General features: G+C 38.9%; 2 protein-coding genes and 1 pseudogene across 3 annotated transcripts in view; 2 read left to right on the top strand and 1 right to left on the bottom strand.

Annotated features, from left to right (window-relative positions):
• Positions 1-1,395, top strand: part of TSG101 (tumor susceptibility 101) — a 38,746-nt gene extending 37,351 nt beyond the window's left edge. The window contains exon 10 of the mRNA XM_042903951.1: positions 1,056-1,395. Coding sequence (XP_042759885.1) covers positions 1,056-1,145 — 90 coding nt within the window. The 3' untranslated portion in view covers positions 1,146-1,395. The remainder of the gene's footprint in view (positions 1-1,055) is intronic.
• Positions 1,396-7,678: 6,283 nt separating this feature from the next.
• On the top strand, positions 7,679-8,141 carry LOC122200224 (annotated as a pseudogene).
• A 12,429-nt stretch (positions 8,142-20,570) lies between these two features.
• The window catches only part of LOC122199973 (L-lactate dehydrogenase C chain), a 43,437-nt gene continuing 42,624 nt past the window's right edge, over positions 20,571-21,383 (bottom strand). For both annotated transcript variants that reach the window (XM_042905371.1, XM_042905372.1), the window contains exon 8: positions 20,571-21,256. In XM_042905371.1, coding sequence (XP_042761305.1) covers positions 21,092-21,256 — 165 coding nt within the window. In that variant the 3' untranslated portion in view covers positions 20,571-21,091. The remainder of the gene's footprint in view (positions 21,257-21,383) is intronic.

Raw genomic sequence — 21,383 nt, 5'->3', positions numbered from 1 at the left:
GACTAGTGGCTGTACTTCCCATCCCCCAAGGCAGCACCAGGCTGAATGTAGTCATTCCTGCCTGTGTCTTTCCACTGTGCTGCGTGGGTCAGATACAATCAGATTTCCGTTGGTTCTTTCAAGTCATACACCATCTAAAATAAGATCACTGATGACCCCACCCGTTTTGGGTTCTGTTTTCATATTTCCCTGTTAATTTTCTTAGAGTTGCCTAATTTTAGACCTGTTTTCCCAGATGGAACAGCCCTGCAAAGTATTGGGCTGCCCTGCTCGTACCAGAACCCTTCTGAATGAAGGTTGTTTTAGGCTTAATGCTAACGTACAGACGTGAAAATCCAGTGAGTTAGCTTGGCTACTGCTCTCTGTTGGATCGGGGAGTGTGGTTTTAGGAGAATAGCAGCCCTCTTTTAGGGTATTTGATTCAGCTGCTTCAGTGTACACGCGGGGCCGGCTGGCTGCTTGGGTCGCTTGCTGATCTTGCCTCTCTCGCTGTGATTAAGTGGCCAAACCGGTCTTGGATCTGGTGCAAGCACATGAATATCCGGCTAGAAATCAGAGACCCAAGATGAGGCCTCTCTCCCTTCATGTGCTGTTCCTGCTTGGGCGGCCTAGCTTAGGGAAAGGTGCACGCAGAGAGGCCCGAGAGGTATGCTGTTGCTAGGCATTGGACAAAAGCTGGTTTATGCTGCTCATTCCCCTGCTTCTTGCCAAGTGCAGGCGGTCGTAACATTTTTTGTAACTTTTGTTAGGATTGCAGTTCCAGTTTCCCTGGTATCTTGGTTAATCTCAAGATGTAGTTCAAGCTCCTGAGCCAGATCCTGTAATGTCATGCTTCCCTGTGAAGTAATCCTTTACAGGATCTCATAGCACAACCTGCCAGCATCAATCTAGTTTAAAAACGAGTTTAAAAAAGCTACATGTAATGAAATATTGGTTCCAAAGGACGGTTGATACAAGTTTAGGGTTCTTAGATCGCATCTAAGTTACAAACTGTCTGATACTTCCTGCCTTGGTCAAATCCGTTCTAAACTGTTGAAACTTTTTCCCCCTCCCAGCATGTACGTCTTCTGTCCCGTAAACAGTTCCAGCTGAGGGCACTAATGCAAAAAGCAAGAAAGACTGCCGGTCTCAGTGACCTCTACTGACTTCTCTGATATCAGCTGGAGATTGAGCTCTTCTTAAAGCGTTCTTTTCTTCTCTTTCTTTCTCTTATCAGTAGGTGCCCAGAATAAGTTATTGCAGTTTATCATTCAAGTGTAAAATATTTTGAATCAATAATATATTTTCTGTTTTCTTTTGGTAAAGACTGGCTTTTATTAATGCACTTTCTATCCTCTGTAAACTTTTTGTGCTGAATGTTGGGACTGACTATGCTAAATAAAATTTGTTGCATAATTTTTCTCTTTATTCAACATTTTTAGGAAAAATCAATGAAATCCTAACAAAGCATAATATCCATCAAGTTAAAATTTAGCATTATTTATTCTGTAATCTACAAAGTGAGTTGTATTTAATATGGAATATACCATATGGAAATCTAACTTTTGAAATATTTGAAACTGAGGGATGTAAGGGGCTTTTTCTGTTAAAGGTCCTATGTGGTACCCTCCTACCAGTCCTTGCCTAGATCTGTTTCCTTTCTAGGCCTAACCAAACCATAACTGGTCTCACCAAGAAGAAAGGAACAGAGTGGCAAGTGCATGCTACACACCTGAGAGTTACGTTAATTGGGCAAGACGGTCTGGCCACAGTTTAGGAAGGTAGAGTGCCTCCTTGCTTTTATTGTCACATGAAGTCAGTCTTCCTGGTGTGTGATTCTACAGCCAAGTTGGGACCACCCAGTGGGCTGTTTCCTGCAGAAACAGGAATTTAAATAGAACAGAATTTCTAAATAGAATTTTCTCTAATTTCAAGTGCTTTAAAATGTTTAGGAAGCTAGGCAGCCTACCCTATATTTCTCCCAAGAGAAGAATGCCCACCTTGGTCTCAGTCATCCCTCAAGGGTTTATACGGTTCCGATCTTTTGTAAAAATTATCAGAATAAAAGCGAGCAAGGTCAAATCAAGGTTTGATTTAATATTAGTTTTGGAACTAGCATTTTTGTGTGTATGTTCATTTTTATATTGTAGAGGAAGTTGTAGCTTTTTTTATAGAGTATAAATGAACATAGGTATCAGCCAGCCAGGACAAAAGAATCAGAACTTCTGTAAACACAGTAAACACACATCATTCATTCATTTTGGACCAAATGGCAAACACACGCTTGCGTGTGCCAGAACTGCACTCATGTAGCAATTGCATAAACTATCCTCCAACACCCAGCTGCTAAACAGAGAAGTACTGTTTTCCCTTTTTCCACTTTTAGGAATTCAGGTTTATTCGAAAGTTTGATACATATCCTATAACCACGGTCTCTTCTTCCATAACTTCAGAATGGCAGCCTTAAGTAACTTGAAAGCTCGAGCTCCTTCTGAATTTCCCAAAGAGTGTCTGTACTCTTTTTCAAACGAGACTCCTCTTCAGGGGTCACCTTTACCTTCGTGAGATCTGTAATACCATTCTCTCCCAGGATACAAGGAACAACAAGGAATACTTCTTCTTTTATTCCATAGAGGCTCTGAAAGTAAAGGCTTGAAAATTATTCCTTTCTTTCTTCTAATAAAGGTCTGCAGTATGAGAAACAGCAGAGAAACGGCCAGGTGAATGACAATTTAACAGCTTTCTAGTATGAACTGTGGCAGAAAAATAGACCAGTGGGACAGAGAACAATCTAAAACGCGGTTAGACATATTTACTGTTCAGATTCACCAGCCATCTTTCTACACAGGCCCCAGCCTCTTGCCATGTTTGCTGGGAATAACTCTCCTCTTCCTATCTCCATACCCCAAACCACTTCTTATCAGGGAATCACTTCAAAGTACCTATTACGTTATTCCCAGTGATGTAATTCCATTTTGCTTTAGCCTGTCACATTCAGACTAGCAAAGGAGTCTTACCCAGGCCTCAACTTCCCCTTCCCCAGGAGACTAACGGCTAATGCTTTTGTGACTAGTGCTTCCTTCTTACGCCTCTTCATTGGACGTAATTGGAACTCTAGAGAGCAGTTCAAAATGGAGCAAGACCTACCCACAGTGTTTCCCAGTGTTAGCAGTATAAACATACAAAAAACCACTTTTATGTACTTGAATCTAATAAATACTAGGACAGAAGTCTACAAAGATGAGTTCCCGTACCACCACTGTCCCCCTTTCTCTGCCTCTTCAGCAGCAACAAAGAATAGACTTTAATTGTCCCTTGGGGCACCTGGGTGGCTCAGTCGGTTAAGTGTCCGACTTTGGCTCGGATCACATTATCATGGTTTGTGAGTTCGAGCCTCGCATAAGGGCTCTGTGCTGACAGCCCAGAGCCTGCTTTGGCTCTGTCTCCATCTGTCTCTGCCCCGTGCATGCATGCTCTCTCTCTCTCAAAAATAAATATTTTTAAAAAATTGTCCCTCATCAATGTTTTTATTCCTATTTTATGTTAATGATAAATAATTTTTCAAGCATGCACATCCTACCTTACTTATGGTGGAAACTGGATGCACTCTCCTAAGATTCTTCAAAATACTTTGTTAAATCAGCTACAGATAGGATATACTTCTTGGGAGTGTTGCCCTTTCTTTTTAATCATCTTGTAACTACTGTGGAGAAATAATTGTCATTTGAACATCCATTTTATGGCAGCTGGTATGACAATGCCACAAAACTGAAATATTCCCTTCAATAATTTCCCCTAGAAATATCTTATAGCAGCTGGTTAAGATAAACAGTCATGAGGATAAGTATACAGATACAATAATATGAAATCAGTTTTACCACTAACAGTGAAGACTGTATAACAATTTAAAAGAATATATTGTCATTCAACAAGTCATTGCCTACTGTGTTTAGGGTTAGGCTCAGCAATGAGTAAGACAGACTCAGCCCTGGACTACTTAAGAATGTATAATCTGGTGGGGCACCTGGGTGGGTGGCTCAGTCGGTTAAGTGTCCAACTTCAGCTCAGGTCATGATCTCACAGCTTGTGGGTTCGAGCCCCACATGAGGCTCCGTGCCGTCTGCAAGGAGTCTGCTTGGGATTCTCATATTTTCTCTCTCCACCACCCCCCCCCCCCCCCCGCCCCGCTCACACTTTCTCAAAAATGAGTAAAAATTAAAAAAATTTTAATCTGGTGAATATGATCACACAAAAATGAAAGAAGTGCTAATGAAAAGTATGGGAAATGTAACAATGTATACTTAAGCTAATCTCATCCCCCTGGCAGAATTCAGGCTCACATCTAGCTTCCAAAATACTGAAAATGCAAAACTGACGTCTTACCTGGCAACTACTACTTTCTGGACATTTTCCCACTGCTCAGGATCTTTATCAGTTCCTATATCTGAGTTCAGATCCTTCAGAAGGACCCCACTCCACTCCATACAGGAACTAAGAAAAAGACATCAAAAGTCCTTTTATTACATGGTATTATATAACAATAGTTTTTTAAACCTTAGCAAACCTGTTACAACTGCCGAGTGTTTTTGTTTTTAATGTTTATTTTAGAGACAGAGAGTACAACTGGGGAGGAGCAGAGGGAGACAGAATCTGAAGCAAGCTCCAAGCTCTGAGCTGTCAGCACAAAGCCCAACACGGGGCTTGAACCCATGAACTGTGAGATCATGACCTGAGCTGAAGTTGGACACTTAACCAACTGAGCCACCCAGGCGCCCTCCAAGTAGTTTTCAAATAGCAATGTTCAACAGAACTATCAAAAATTCAGAGTCTAATCCTGCTCCAAATCTAAACTAAAATCTCCAGGGATAGAGCCCATAATTGTATCATCTCAGTGAAGATTCTCCAAACAAGGAAGTGACAATTTTAAACTTTCAACTAGAGATAAGCTTTAACTTTTATCACTTCAAGTTTTATATTATTTATATTATTTATTTATATTATTATATATATAATATATTATATATTATATTATATTATTATTTATATTATTTATATATAACCAAGTTTTATATTAATGGATTTCAAGGGTTCTTAGAAAAAACTAAACACTATCATCACAGCACCTCTCCTCTGTAATTTTCTCTTAATATTAAGAATTCGTGTTACTCGGATTACAGTACTGACCTTTCTAGAGTGTTCCAAGTTAAATATAAACTATATCATATTACTTAGTGCTGTATTAAGAAAGTCTTATAATCTTGGGGTGCCTTGGTGGCTCAGTTAGTTAAGCATCTGACTCAGTTCCAGCTCGGGTCATGGTCTCACTGTTCAGGAGATCGAGGCCCATGTCAGGCTCTGTACGGAGAGCTCAGAGCCTGCTTGGGATTCTCTCCCCTCTCTTTGCCCCTCACCCACTCTCTCACGGGTGTGTGCTTTCTCTCAAAATAAATAAACTTTAAAAAAAAAGTCTTTTAATCTTCCATATATAGGATTGTAGTAATGTTCTGTTTTCAAATTTGTGAGTTTTTCTGGTAGATTATTATAAAAATGTGCTTAAATACACTACTAAAAGGGTCTAGAGTGGAATAAAAGTGCTTTTTCCCCCACTCAGGAGCTATTTTACTTTATGATGAACTATCTCTATGATCAACATAGTCTAAATATCTTTCAGAGAATGCACAGCTCAGTGGTGCTTTTAGGCTTACCACTCAAGTCTCCATGCTCTCCAAAGACCAACCCACGACAGCTTTCAGAATGGATGCCAAGCCTCTGCCCAATCAAGATACACAAATGGGCAGTGTCCAGATTACAGTCATTCCCAATAACACGGTTTTGGGGAAATGCACTCAACTTCCAAGCTACCTAAGTTAAGATACCCACTGAGAAGAAAAAGTTAATGTCAGAAAAGTTCTTATCTAAAATTATACATTTTTTAGATTTATCTAAATCTGATGTTTTATCGGAGGGAAAAAACCATGGTTCTTTATTCCAACTCCCAACTGTATCACAATTCCAACTGTAGCTACCCAATAGAAATATATTATGAAACAGTATTTTGCTACTTTGCATAGTCCTTGTGCAGAAACATAGTAGGTTCACTCCATAAAAAATTTTGAGAAATACTCTGATCAAATCTCTTACCAGTTTGATGCATACAAAGAGTCTTATTTATTTGAGAGCATGTGCAAGTGAGCAAGGGGCAGAGGAAGAGTTGATCATTATTTTTAAAAAACTAGAAATAAAAAGCTTAATATAAAAACTACAGATGTATAGTTTTCTCCTCTTAGCTTCTACAAAAGACATAAGGTTATATATATATATATAACTAATTATAATGCTGTCTTGTTGATTTGTAATATATAGACACAAAATAGCACAAAAGTTAGTGAGGGATTGATGCTATAATGGAGGAGAGTTTCTGTATTTTGTTGGAATTAAATGCAAAAATGTGAGGTAGATCACGGTATGTTAAACTGTATATTGTAACTCCAAGAACAACCACTAAAAAAAAAAAAAACAACTCAAAAACCATAGTTCAAAATGAATAAAGGATGGGGCGCCTGGGTGCTCAGTTACAACTCTTGATTTCAGCTCAGGTCATGATCTCATGGTGATGAGATCGAGCCCCACATTGAACTGCACACTGGGTGTGAAGTCTGCTTAAGATTCTCTGCCCCTCCCCTGCACACTCTCGCACACTCTCTCAAAAAAAAAAAAGAAAAAATGAAGAAGGGAATTAAAATGGTACTTTAGAAAATACCACCTTAATGCAAACAAGTCAGTAAAGGAGGAACTAAGGAACAAAATAAAAGACATAAAGCAAATATAAAAATGGCCAAAATAAATCCAAAACATCAATAAAATATTCAATGTGAATAAACTAAATCTATTCAAAATGCAGAGTTTTTCAAACTGGGTAAAACAAGATCTAATTATATTGCTCCGTAGAAGAAACACACTGTAGATTTAAAGAGATAAATAGCACCTGAAACAAATATAACACATTATTAATAAATTAATAAATAAAACATATATAAACAAGTTGAAAGTAAAAGGATGGAAAATTACCATACCAATGGGAACCTAAGTAGTTCTATTTATACCGATTTTTTTAGGTTACTAGAAACAGATATTTTATAATAATAAAAAGATAAATTCATCAGTAAGTTATAACAGTTATAAACACAGGCACCTAAAATACATGAAGCAAAATTGACAAAACTGAAGGGAAAAGTAAAAAATTCAGTAATAAAATTGAAAACTTCAACACCCCACTCTTGATTCTGGATAGAGCTATTCAGATAATCAGCAAGGATACAGAAGACCTGAACAACCAAATACTATCAACCAATAAGAACCTTATAAGTGACACAGAATATACATGCAGAATATACATTCTCAAGTGAACATGGAATCTTTCTCATGACAGGCCATATGCTAGGCCACAAAATAAGTCCCAACAAATTTAAGAGAGTTGAAATACAAAGTATATTCTCATGCCAGCACAGAAATTAGAAGTAAACAACATATAAGGAAATCTGAAAAATTCACGAATATTTGAAAATTAACCACCACATTCCCCTAAGTAATGAGTGGTTCAAAACAAAACCTTAAAAAGGCTGTTTCCCCCACTGCCGAGTTGTACAGAGGCGGAGGCTCGGGTGTGCTTAAGGCTTGCCTCCACCTATGACCCACGGCCATGGCCCGGGAAGGCTCTGCTGCAGGAGGCATAGCAGGCACTGATTCTGTTTCACACGAGGCGCTGAGGACCGCCCTCATCCACAATGGCCTAGCATGTGGAATTAATAATAAAGATGCTGAAGCCTTAGAGAAGCACTAAGCCCATCTTTGTGTGTTTCTCCAATGTGACGAGCCTATGTATGTCAAGTTGGTGGAGCTCCTTTGTGCTGAACACCAGATTAACCTAATTAAGGTTGACAACGATGCGAAACTAGGGTAATGAGTAGGCCTCTGTAAAACTGACAGTGGGAAAGCCCTGTAAAGAGACCGGTTGCTATTGTGTGGTAGTTAAGGACTATGGCACAGAATCTCAGGCCAAAGGTATCATCAAGGAATACTTCAAATGCAAGAAAAGAAATAAAAAATTTAGCTCTTGCTCCTCAGAAAAGAAAAAAAAAAATCTTCAGTTTAAAAGTACTTGAGACAAATGAAACAAAAAATATACCAAACTTTATGGGATGCAGTTTTTCATGGCTTAAAGGGACATCAATACCCATTAATCCACACTACAAAACAAAAAAGATTTCAAAACATTAACCTAACCTATCTTAAAAACCAAAAAGAAGAGCACGCTAAACCCAAAGGAGAGAGAAGAAAAAAAATAATTAAGATTAGGATGGAAATAAAAATGAAACAAAATAGAAAGTCAATAGAGAAAATTAATGACATCAAAAATGGGTTCTTTGAAAAGATCAACAAAATTGAAAAACCTAGGCTAGCCAAGCTAGATTGACCAAGAAAAAAAAAAAAAAAGAGAGAAGGAATCAAATTACTAAAATCAGGAATTAAAGAAGGAGCCATCGCTATTGACCTTAGAGAAATAAGACTGTTTGGAAGTACTATGAACAACTATAAGCCAACAAATTAGATAATTTACATAAATAGGTAAATTCCTACAAAGGCAAAAACTACTGAAACCTACTCAAATAGAAAATGTGAGATTAGGGGCGCCTGGGTGGCTCAGTTGGTTAAGCGTCCGACTTCAGCTCAGGTCACGATCTCACGGTCCGTGAGTTCGAGCCCCGCGTCGGGCTCTGGGCTGATGGTTCGGAGCCTGGAGCCTGCTTCCGATTCTGTGTCTCCCTCTCTCTCTGCCCCTCCCCTGTTCATGCTCTGTCTCTCTCTGTCTCAAAAATAAATAAACGTTAAAAAAAAAATTAAAAAAAAAATGTGAGATTAAATCAAATCAGTAATCTTCCCAAAAGCAAAGCCTCAGCCCAAGTGCCTTCACTAGGGAATTCTACTAAACATTCAAACAATACCAGTCCTTCACAAACTTCCAGAAAATGGAGGAAGGAACACTTCACTACTTATTCTATGAGGACACTATTACCCAAAGTTAGACGAAGACCCCTCTGGAAAAACATTTTCCCTCAAGAATATAAATGTGAACATCCTTAACAAAATATTACCAAACCAAATCCATCAGCAATAAAATGGATTATACATAATGACTAAGGGAGATTTATCCCAGAATTGGTTTAACATCCAAAACCCAACTGGTACAATACATTCATAGAATAAAGTAAAACCCCCCAAAAAAGGTGGTCTCAAGAGACACAAAAAAAAGCATTTGATAAAACCCAACACCCAGTCGTGGTAAAAATCCTCAACAAACTAAAAACAGAAGGGGACATCTCTAATACAACAAAGAGGATCTATGAAAAACATACAACTAACGTTACACTTAAATTGGGAAATAAGATAAGGATGCCCACTCTCACCACTTACACAATACTGTATTGGAGGTCCTAGCCAAGGCAATTATGAAAGAAAGAGAGAGGGAAAGAAAGAAAGAAAGAAAGAAAGAGAGAAAGAAAGAAAGAAGAAAGAAAGAAAGAAAAATAGAAAGGCCATTCTGATTACAAAGAGAAAACTATATTCACAGACAATACGGTCTTGTATATAGAAGATCTGAATCTAAGATCTAATAACCTAATCTAAAATCTAAAAAAGTAGAAGATTTGTACACCAAAAACTATAAAACATTGCTGAAAGTAAAAGAGAAGTTTTAAATAAATAAATGGGAAGGAAGACATCCTATGGACATCAACCAGACTTATTATTGTCATGATGGAAATGTTACCAAAATTAGTCTACAGATTCAACATACTCATTGTTGAAATCTCTGCAGAGTTTTTTTGCAGAAATTGACAAGATGGTTCTAAAATGTATGTGTAACTGAGATACCACTTCACACCAGTCAGAGTGGCTAAAATGAACAACTCAGGAAACTACAGATACTGGTGAGGGTGTGGAGAAACGGGAACCCTCCTGCACTGTTGGTGGAAATGCAAACTGGTGCAGCCGCTCTGGAAAACAGTGTGGAGGTTCCTCAAAGAATTAAAAATAGATCTACCCTATGACCCAGCAATAGCACTGCTAGGAATTTACCCAAGGGATACAGGAGTGCTGATGCATAGGGGCACTTTTACCCCAACGTTTACAGCAGCACTTTCAACAACAGCCAAATTATGGAAAGAGCCTAAATGTCCATCAACTGATGAATGGATAAAGAAATTGTGGGGGCGCCTGGGTGGCTCAGTTGGTTGAGCGGCCGGCTTCGGCTCAGGTCATGATCTCGCGGTCCGTGAGTTCGAGCCCCGCATCGGGCTCTGTGCTCACAGCTCATAGCCTGGAGCCTGTTTCAGATTCTGTGTCTCCCTCTCTCTGCCCCTCCCCCGTTCATGCTCTGTCTCTCTCTGTCTCAAAAATAAATAAACGTTAAAAAAAAAATTAAAAAAAAAAAAAGAAAGAAATTGTGGTTTATATATACAAGGGAATACTACTTGGCAATGAGAAAGAATGAAATCCTGCCATTTACAGCAATGTGGATGGTTCTGGAGGGTATTATACTGAGTGAAATAAGTCAGTCAGAGAAGGACAGATAATATGTTTTCACTCATATGTGGATTTTGAGAAACTTAACAGAAGACCATGGTGGAAGGCAAAGGGAAAAAAAAAATAGTTACAGAGAGGGAGGGAGGCAAACCATAAGAGACTCTTAAATACAGAGAACAAACTAAGGGCTGATGGGGGTTGGGGAAGAGGGGAGAGTGGGTAGGTGATGGGCATTGAGGAGGGCACTTGTTGGGATGAGCACTGGGTGTTGTATGTAAGTAATGAACCACGAGAATCTACCCCCCAAACCAAGAGCACACTTTACACACTGTATGTTAGCTGATTTGACAATAAATTATATTAAATAAATAAATAAATAAATAAATAAAATTTATGTGGAAATGCAAAGGACTCCAGAGCCAAAACGATCTTGCAAATAACAAAGTTGGAGAAGTTAATACCTCCTTGATTTTAAAACTTATCACAAAGCTATAGTAACTGACACGTCTAAATACTAATATGGAGTGATCTTCATGATGTATTAAACTTAAAGAAGAGGATGGAGAAAAGTGTACAAAGAAACAAAAAACTATAAACAATTTTTAATGGCTACAAATTTTAAAGTGGAGACTAAAGGGAAAAGGGGACAGAGATAGAAGCTAGACTTCCTGTAGTCATGTAAATATTTTATAAAATTATAAAACAAAATTTTAAAAGCATTTCCTCAGTATCAAAATTAAATGAATAAACTTAGGTACTCAGTTTTGGCCTACCCACAGACAAAAACTATTCCAAATGACTACTCCAAATGACAGTAATTTTCCTAAGTATCTCAGCCTAGATTTCTGAGCTCCAGATTCAGTTAGCTACCTATTTGATATTTCTTCTTGAATGTCTTTAGATATCTTAAATTTAACATGTCCCAACTGGAAGTCTTGATTTTTCTCCCCTAAACCCAACACCCTCTCCTACTTCCCTCATTGACTCCCACCCCCTTGAAAGCATCCCAACCCAGGTAAATGGAGCCACCATCCAATGAGTTGCTTGAGGAAAAAATCTAGAAGTCAGTTTTTATTCCTCCCTGTCCCTCACTACACACAATCCTGCACATTTTATCTCCAAAATATATCTTGAATTTGTCCACTTTATTCACGCACCAGTGAGGAGTTGTGCAATTTTGGAAAGTCAGGCAGTAAACTATAGTGTTCCTTTCACTTCTGCACCCTCAATAATCTGGAAACAACTCAGATATGAAAGCCTTTAGAATGCAAACTTTAGAAGTCATTATGATTAAGCAAATTATATAATCATACATCCTAGTGTTTAAGGAAATCTTCATTATAGTACATATACATTGATTACAACTGTGCAAAATACATGTTACATTAGCAAAACCGGAACAGACTCTGGTTATATCACTAGTTTCCAATTTAAATATATTTTTCTACCAAGTTACCAAGCCTAACCCCACCCCCCCCACACACACACACACACAAATTCTTCACTGAACATTCAGTCAAAACAAAACTGACCTGGATTGGAAACAATAATCAGTTTGCAGCGGTGACTATATTGGATAATACTGGGAATCATTCATTTAAACAATGGACACATTTCGCTAGACTAAATCAAGGTGTGTTTCTCCTCCTTTTATCTGGCGTGCACCTGCTGTGATAATCACTACGTTGGAGTTTACAGTGACAAGGTAATCTGGGGAAAGATTTGAATAGAAAATACATTATGGAAGAAAACATCTGACATTTAGGTACACATTTCCTGTTAGGGCTCAATCACCACACTGTGTTTACTGAAGACTGGGCTCCCTAGGATCTATAATGCCCACAACACTCTTGTAGTTTAGAGAAATGTCACTAAGTTTTACTAAACTTCAATGTTTCTTGTACATTTTTAAAAACCTAACATACCTCTTGTACTTCATAGAATAAGAGATAAAAATGTGTATGAGTCTGGTAAATGAGAATATTTACTTAGAGAAGTGGTGTGAAAAGGCCAGGGAGATCTTGGTTCATGTATTTTTTCAAATGATTATCTCATGGGTGCCAAGTAAATAAAATACAGTAGTCAAGAACTTAGGTTTTTGAGTCAAACAGAACTGGGTTCAAATCCTTACTCCATTTTATTTAACTTCAGTTCACAGGTGCATCATCTGTAAAACCTCACAGAGCTGTCGTAGGTATTAAATAATATGCATAAAACGCTTAGCTCTGGCACAAAATAGACAATCAGTTCATGACAACTATCATGATAACCACTGTTACTGCTGCTCAGAGGGACTCGGGGGCTGTAGGAAACCTTGAAACTAAATGAAGTAAAACCTAATGAAATCTGAACAAGATGCTATGAGTGTACAGAGTAGGGAGCAATCACCTTTATAAGAACTGAGGAAGTCTTCATAAAGGGAAATAAAGATCCAATTTTCATATTTATTCATGTAGTATTCAAATATTTATAGTATTTCACTATGATATTAACCTTTGCCAGAAACACTGTTTGGCATTTTCATGAAAGGGCTACCATGTTGAAGATCCACTGTCCCACCCATCAGTTTGCCTTCATCAACATCCACAAAGGCAAGCTCATCACTCAAGCCCTAAAAGAAATCAGTCAAAAGCAGGGAGGGAGTAAACTTTCTGATTAAGTGGAGAGTGAAAGAAAACTGTTATACTGGCCATCTGTGTATCTTATATTAGGCTCAAAGAAGACGCAGTATGTTCAACATCTCAGGATACAAAAGCCCCAACTAGAGGAGATACAAGTTACAAAGAAGAACGTTTCAGTTCACAATTAGGAAAAAACAGAAACCGTTTAATAAATAGAAGAGTCTCTGAAGGTAGTGAACACCTCTTTAACTTAAGCTGAGGCTGTACAGTGATAAAGCGGTGATTCTGTAGAAGGAATTTCTCATCAAACTAGGAGCTCCTTGGGGTGCCTGGGTGGCTCAGTTGGTTAAGCGTCTGACTGTTGGTTTTGGCTCAGGTCATGACTTCACAGTTTTGTGGGTTCAAGCCCTGCATCGGGCACTGACGGTGCAGAGCCGGTTTGGGATTCATTCATTCTCTCTCTCTCTCTCTCTCTCTCTCTCTCTCTCCTCTCTCTCTCTCTGCCCCTCCCCTGCTCATGCTGTTTCTGTCTCCCTCAAAATAAATAAATAAACATAATTTTTTTTTTTTTAATTAGGAGCTCCTTGAGAATAGGAAGTGCTTATTCATCTGCACTCTGGTGCTTAACACCTACCTAGCACATAAGAGCTCAGTAATAGTTTTTAAAATAAATGGATTAAAATATAAGGCCCTTTCCAACTCTACAAGTTTATAGTTCTATAATCAGATAATATTACCTGCAAAAACCAATCAGTACTATATATTTCTAGCATGCTACTTTATATGTCAGAAAGAAGGGAATATAACATATTTGTATTTGCAAAAGAAACACTTGAAGATACACAAGAAACTAATTTAAATGGATGCCTATAACAGACATAGAGGGAAAGGGTTAATGAAAACATGCTTCTCCATGTATATCTGTTTATATTAGCTTTATTTTTTAACCTTGTGAGTGTATTACCTCTTGAAAAATGTTTTAAATAACTACATATTCTTTTATCTTTACACTAAAATTTTCACTGAAAAAAAAAATGTGTGAGGTGCCTGGGTGGCTCAGTCGGTTAAGTGTCCAACTTCGGCTCAGGTCATGATCTTAGAGTTTGTGAGTTCAAGCCCCATGTCAGGCTCTGTGCTGACAGCTCAGAGCCTGGAGCCTGCTTTGGATTCTGTGTCTCCCTCTCTCTCTCCCCATCCCCTGCTTATGCTCTGTCTGTCTGTCTGTCTCTCTCTCTCTCTCAAAAATAAATAAAAATTAAAAAAGAATTTTTAAATGACTGTGCTAGTACTGAGAAGTAAATGATCAAACATCTACAACTTATTGTTGGATATTTTACTTTATTCTAAATAATGGAAATCCAAAGCCAAGCACTTTAAATTTTAAACATCATAAGTGATTAGCCTAGAAGTCTAAACTCTATCACAAGGAAAATATTGTTGCTTAATGAGATGCCAATGCTTTCTGGATACTTTGAACTATTCAAAGTGATTGGAATTGTATGTAGCAGAATTATACAGTATTGATAAAATTATCTTTGAAAAGCTAGCTTCTAAAATGTACTATATGTCCAGCATCTTGATTTACATAATCCCATCTCCAATAACAGGAACCAGAGATCCTTAGAAAAAAAGGCTGCTTTGGGCCTGGAACAGAAAATATACAAGATGAAGAAAGTGCCAGAAAGTAAGGAAGTACTTAAAACAAAACAAAAGCCCTATGTCAATGAGATATGTCAAAGGAGCACAGTAGCTAACTGAATGAGCTTCCAGTGGCCAAAGCTGAACAATTTGAGAAACAACATCCATGAAGACATATTGGATTATAACCCAAAACATAAAATAAAATCCAGGAATCCATACTAATATCTACAAATGAATTAATAGAGTGGAAGAAATAAATCTCCCATGTGAAATTCCAAATAATTTATAGAGATACTCCACCCTCAGAGGGAGCATAACTCCCACTCTTTAAGTGTGGGCTGAATACAGAGACTTCCTTCCAAAGAGCATAGTGTGGAAAGGGGGAAAAGAGAGTACCTAACATTACCTCAGCTGGGTGACTGAGGTCAACATCAACCACGATAAATCACATTGACAGTATGGACCCTGGATATGACATAATGAAAATCGCACTTCGCCTCTGTGTTTTCCCCTCTAAAATCCATAACCCCAGTCTAACCATGAAAAAAAAAACAAAAAAAAAACAAAAACAAAACAAGACAAATTTCAATAGAGGGTCATTCTACAAAATACATGACCGGTAATCCTTAAAACTGCCAGCCATCAAAAACAAAGTCTAAGAAACTGTCATAGTCAAAGGGAGCCTAAGGAGACATGATGATTAAATGTAATGTATCCTGGATGGGATGCTAGAACAGAAAATAGGACAGTAGATATAAACTAAGGAAATCTGGGTAATGTATGGCCTTTAGTTAACGACAATGATTATACCTCTACAAAAGCATTTATACATTTGTAACATACTAAAGTATGATGTTAATAACTGGGTGTGAGATAAAGATAGAACTCTGTACTATCTTTTCAACCTTTCTGTAACTCGAAAACTATTCTTTAAAAAATAAAGTCTAAAAACAAAGTCTATTAAAAAATATTTTAACTCAGTCTCTCTGGACATTTTCCATATTTATAAAAATGAAAGTGGGTAAAATATCCACTCTCTGCACTCGTTATCCAGTGCTTTCTCCCTTTTAACATGCAATTGACTTCTATTCTTTCATTCAGCTACTAAGTGTCTATTACACTAGACATTGTTCTAGCTAGACTTGGGATACAAGAATAAATGAAATAAAGATGCCTGCCCTTGTGAATATCACATTATAGTAGTGAAAGCTTATGTATTATGGTATAATTCAGTGATTTTCAAAAACATTGCTGTTTCCCTACTAGGTTTATACAATAAATTTCTGCCAATAGAGTACTAAACAATTCCTACTGAGAACTCCTTCCTTATAAGCAAGAAGCTTTTAAGATATCACCACCTCCTTGGATGGAAGAAGTTGCAGAATCTAGAGCCAAAAGAGACACAGATGAACGGGAGCCTTAACCTGGGACTTTGTAGGGGACTGTGCACTACACCTTCTCAGATCTACAAATGCTGTAATTGTCACACCACACAATTCAAGCTCTGAGAGCTCGTGCCTATCATCTTGTTTTTTTAGGGCTAGGGCCCAAATCCTCTCAGAAAGGCCCTTCAAAGTAGAGGTAATAAATAAATCTTTTACTTCAAGGTTTTCTGTACACTTACGATCTGTATACTTATCTATTCATGCAACTTGAGATAGTCTGTGCTCTTTTTTCTCCTTTACAAAATAGATCTAATAATTATTTTCAGGATTTTATTAGACACCATATATAAAGCACTTTTTCATTATTATTGACATTGACAGCAAATATATTGGCTTTCACGTATGCACACTCTTCATTAGCAATGGTGCACCACTGACAAAGGCATTATAATTGACAGACAAAATGAACCATTGGGAATTCATATGATTGCTAGCAGCAATAGTTAACAGCAGCTGATGTTCTTAGTGCCTTACAGATACTTCTGTCATCTAGCTCAAACCCAGGGCCAGGACTAAAAGCTATAGAAAGGTAGCTTAGGAAATTTTACAGATATCCCACTAATAAAAGCAAAGCATAGCTCCAAGAGTTTATTATGACTTACTAAAACATTATGGGTTCAGATCAGGGTAATATTCTTAGGAGTGAGAATCTTTCTAGTCCTGTGTCTAGCCATTTAACCGGAAGCTAAGTTTATCTGCTACATCAATGCTAAGAACTAAACACTAAAACTAACCTAACATGGATAAGGTAGAAGGGAAATAAAGACAGAGATGAGGAAACCGGAGAGAGATTTTTAAAGGAAAAAGACTTATATTTTGTGGTAGTAGGACACCAACTGACAGGTTGTGCACTTTTTTCTGCCACCTATTTCTTCATTGCACGTGTATGAGCTGTTTCCTACAAAGTACCCCAAGCAAAGGGGTACTTCATACTGTCATCACATGGGGGAAAGAGTAATATCAACATTCTAACACATACGATACCATCATAAATACTAGAAAAACCAGGGGCGCCTGGGTGGCTCAGCTGGTTAAGCATGGGACTCTTGATTTCCACTCAGGTCATAATCTCACAGTGGTGAGCTTGAGCCCCACGTCACCGGGCTTCCTTCATGCTGAGCATGGAGCCTGCTTTAGATTCTCTCTCTCCCTCTCCCTCTGCTTCTCCCCTGCTTGCACTCTCTCTCAAAAAACAAAACAAAAACAAGCAAACAAAAACCCAAAACCTAGAGAAAGCAGCCCCCTCTGGATAGAACAATTAGAAAAGCTCACCTGTGCCTCTGGGCTAAGCCTGCAGGGACTGAATAAGGCCTCTACTCACCCCATTTTTAACTGAACACAACCTGCCTAACCATATGCAGTAGCCTTACATCCAAAGAAGGGAAACTTGGTTAACCCTATGGCACAGAACAGAGAACTTACTTTTAGTAAGATGCTGATTACACAGGGTGTTCCAAGCGATCCAGTTCCTATAATGGAGATCTTATTGTGATGAATGGCCTCCTCTGAAGTGAAATTCTTAAGAAGTTCACCTTGATAGTCGCCATCTTGGAAACCTAACAGAGTGAGGAAAAACTGCAAAGCCACTTCCAAATTTGGTCTGCAGTGAGAGTGGGCATATAGAAAACTCCCGGGTCCCCTGGGGGAAGGAGGTGCTGCAGACCCAACAGGGAATGACAAAACTGACTGGCAAAGAAGCTGGGTAGTTTCTAGCCAGCTGCCCAGCATCCAGAGGTAAACCAAGGGAAGGAAGAGGAGGGTGGAACAGTTAAGAGGGATTACGAATTAGTGAAGGCAAAGGGGCGGCTTCACCAAAAGTGACACGACAGTCAGGACAGCTCTTCCTCCCCTCACCACCCCAGTTGTCCCCCTCGCCCAGCTCTTGGCTCCAGAACCCAGCCCAGACTCCGTAAGTCCAGGGCCGAGGACTGCCAAGCACGCAGTACTTCCGGCCACATTCACGTGGGTGAGAGGGCCAGCCACCTCTGACAGGGATGTGTGCAGGCTGCAAGGGACACAGAGCCATCCTCAGGCAAAAGAAATTCACTCCCGCAGCGACCACGCTGCAGCTCATCTACAGAACTCCCACAGCCCAGCTCATGGCCGCCCCCTCCAGAGGCAGATGAAGAGAATGGAGGAAAACCGCAGAAAAGCTGGTTGAGGCCTCAAGAAGGAAAACCATGGCTAGTGAGGCCGCGCAAGGCCGCGGGCCTCGTTTTGGTCGTAGCACACCTGGCGCAGAAGCGAGGCCAGAATGAGGGTTCCGATGCATCGTGCCTGGTCTGTGCCCGGCCTGCGCCTGCAGCTTGTCACCTGCACCAGTGGAGGGCTGACAATTTTGTAGTTGGCAGGTTTCAGGGAGGCTCCTTGGGCTCCTGGGCTCAAAGAGCACGAGGTGCAAAAGATAACAATGAATTAGAGAGCCTCCAGCTATCAAATGGGGTACCACTTGCCCAAAACCCATCCGCTGGAAAGCCCAAGTAAATGTATTTCTAACCAAACCTTGTCTGGATGTATCCAATAGGACTTTTTGACTCTCTGTTGCTAACTTTTTCCCAGAGCTGCAGGAGAAAGGGACCTCAGTGCTAGTTTTAACCACCCACAAAGCGAGTAAGTAAAAATTTAAAAACCTGCTATGCAAAGGGGCTTTTTAAATAAAATATGAAACCCTAAGAACTTGATCAGTGCAGGGCTAACTGATAACAATTTTCACAGGTGTATGGGAAAGCTCAACTCATTTATGTGGTAGTTAAATGCAGAACCCAAAATTCCCCTCTCATCCTTTAGTCTGGGATACACCAAGGCTTCTGTTCTCTTGTCCCACCACGTTCTACCCAATTACGTGTTTCCTAACTCATTTGTGAATCATAATACATAATACACATCTGACAAATTCTTTTCTAAGAAGGAGAGCAGCTGTTTCTCAAACTTTTTTTCATTCTCTCTCCCTCAAGGGCCTTTTTAGACATTTTCCCCCAATCGTTCAGCTCCACTCACCCCATCATGAAATTAAATATTAAAGAATAAGAGGTGCCTGGGTGGCTCAGTCGGTTAAGGCTCCCACTTCGGCTCAGACCATCATCTCGCGGTTCTTGAGTTAGAGGCCCCGTGTCAAGCTCTGCGCTGGCAGCTCAGAGCCTGGAGCCTGCTTTGGATTCTGTGTCTCCTTCTCCCTCTGCCTCGCCCCCCTCGCCCCCCCTCCCCCCACCCGCTTGCGCTCGTGCTCTCTCTCAAAAATAAACTTAAAACTTTTTTTAATAAATAAATATTAAAGAACAAGAGGGGCACCTGGCAGGCTCAGTCAGTCGGTGGAGACTGCAACTCTTGATCTTGGGATTGTGAGTTTGAGCCCCAGGTTGGGTGTAGAGATTACTTAAAAATAAAATCTAAAAGTAATAATAATAAGATGTTGTCTGCTAGGGTTGAACTTTAGGGTTTAGAAACCCTTGTAGTATCTGTTTTTTTCCACCAACCCCATAACCAATTTAACCCTCTTGGGGTGATATTGCCCCCTGTTGAGAATACACGATGTAGAGCAGTTTTACTTCCTACAGTATTCCCACTGAAACTATATTTTGCAGGCTTTGAATACCTGCAAGCATTTACTAAAATGAAGTTTTAATTTGGTGTACAAAGAACAGCTTTTAAAAAAAAAGGCAAAATCCACAGAAGACCCCTCTATCCCTGCTATCCTAACTAAACTCTCTGATGATCCTGTTTGTGCATTCAAGGGAAAAATTGAAAACAAGGAAAAAGAACAAAATATTGGGAAACTAATCATGTTCAGCAGTAGAGGACCGGAATGAAAACTATTCAAACAGCAAGAATAAGAGTATGAACTGTGACTCTCTGTCCAGTGTGCGCACCTCCACGAGAGCACACGCTGTAAGTCCTTAGGGCCTGCATATGTCTTCTCATTTTTCGCCCTGGTCCTGTCCTAGTCTATAAATTACTTTGGTCCTGATTTCTTTGTTTTTGTTCAGTTGTGTATTTCTTATAGCTACCTTAAATTGTGAAATCAAGGAAATATTTCATGTATGTGTGTGTGGCATATGCATATATAAATTAGAAATACATGCACTCATATGCATATACATCAATAATCAATTAGTTGAGGTGCCCTAAATACTGTGAGATACTTGAGGGCATAAATCATGTCCTATTGACCTCATGACCGTAACACAAACAAGCGTACCAGTAGTTTGCTCCACAAATGACTTAGAGAATGGTCTAAGCTCCCTGTGTGGTATTTCAACAGAGACACCAAATCAGCTATTTGAGTTCATATGAATTGGAATAATACTTACAGGTTTGAAAACATTTAATTTTGATTTTGCCATTGAAGTTTTATTTCTGTTTCTTCCTGTTATACATGGACTTAACGTACCTGGTGCAGATCACACATAGACACACAAAGCTAATGAAGCAATATAAACTGAATATGCCTGTGCCCTAATGGAAGAATGAAATTTCAATGCTAGAAAAGGTGCTGGTTGTTTTATGGGAAGAATCATAAGTTTTGTATTATAAGGGATTATTATACATACTCTACCAAACTTGAAGTCAACTCATATATAGGATACTTCAGAAGTATTACTTGCATATGTATAGGTTGGGTATCATTAGAACAGGGTTGTAAGAGATTCATAAAGAGGGGAAATATTTTTACCATTTCCTTTTTCTAGCCTTGAGGGACTGAAGTTATGTCACGGGTTTCCAATGTTTTTTTTTTAAATTTTTTACAAATCAAATGACAATACTTTCAAAATATAAAACATACAGTCTGATATCTTCTTCTATAAAACAGTGGAACATTAAGAGGCTTTAAAATACCAGCTCTTTTTGGATATTCCAAAGTATGTCTGCACTCTTCTTAAAAAGGGCCTCCTCCTCAGAATTCAAGTTAACTTTCACAATATCTGAGATACCATTTTGTCCCAAGACACAAGGGATACTGAGAAAGATTTCTTCTTTTAATCCATATAAGCCCTAAAAGGCAAAATTAGATTATTGTTCAGTAACCTGATATGGAAAAACAGCTAATGCAAAAGAGCTTCAGAATAAGAGGATACCAGAGAGACCATGGAGCTCAACTAGAATCAGAGGGTGGTAGAGT

The sequence above is a fragment of the Panthera leo genome, chromosome D1 (assembly GCF_018350215.1).
Source record: "Panthera leo isolate Ple1 chromosome D1, P.leo_Ple1_pat1.1, whole genome shotgun sequence".
NCBI classification, from domain to species: Eukaryota; Metazoa; Chordata; class Mammalia; order Carnivora; family Felidae; genus Panthera; species Panthera leo.
Note: the sequence above shows the minus strand (reverse complement) of the source record. Positions and strands in the feature narration are given on the sequence as shown.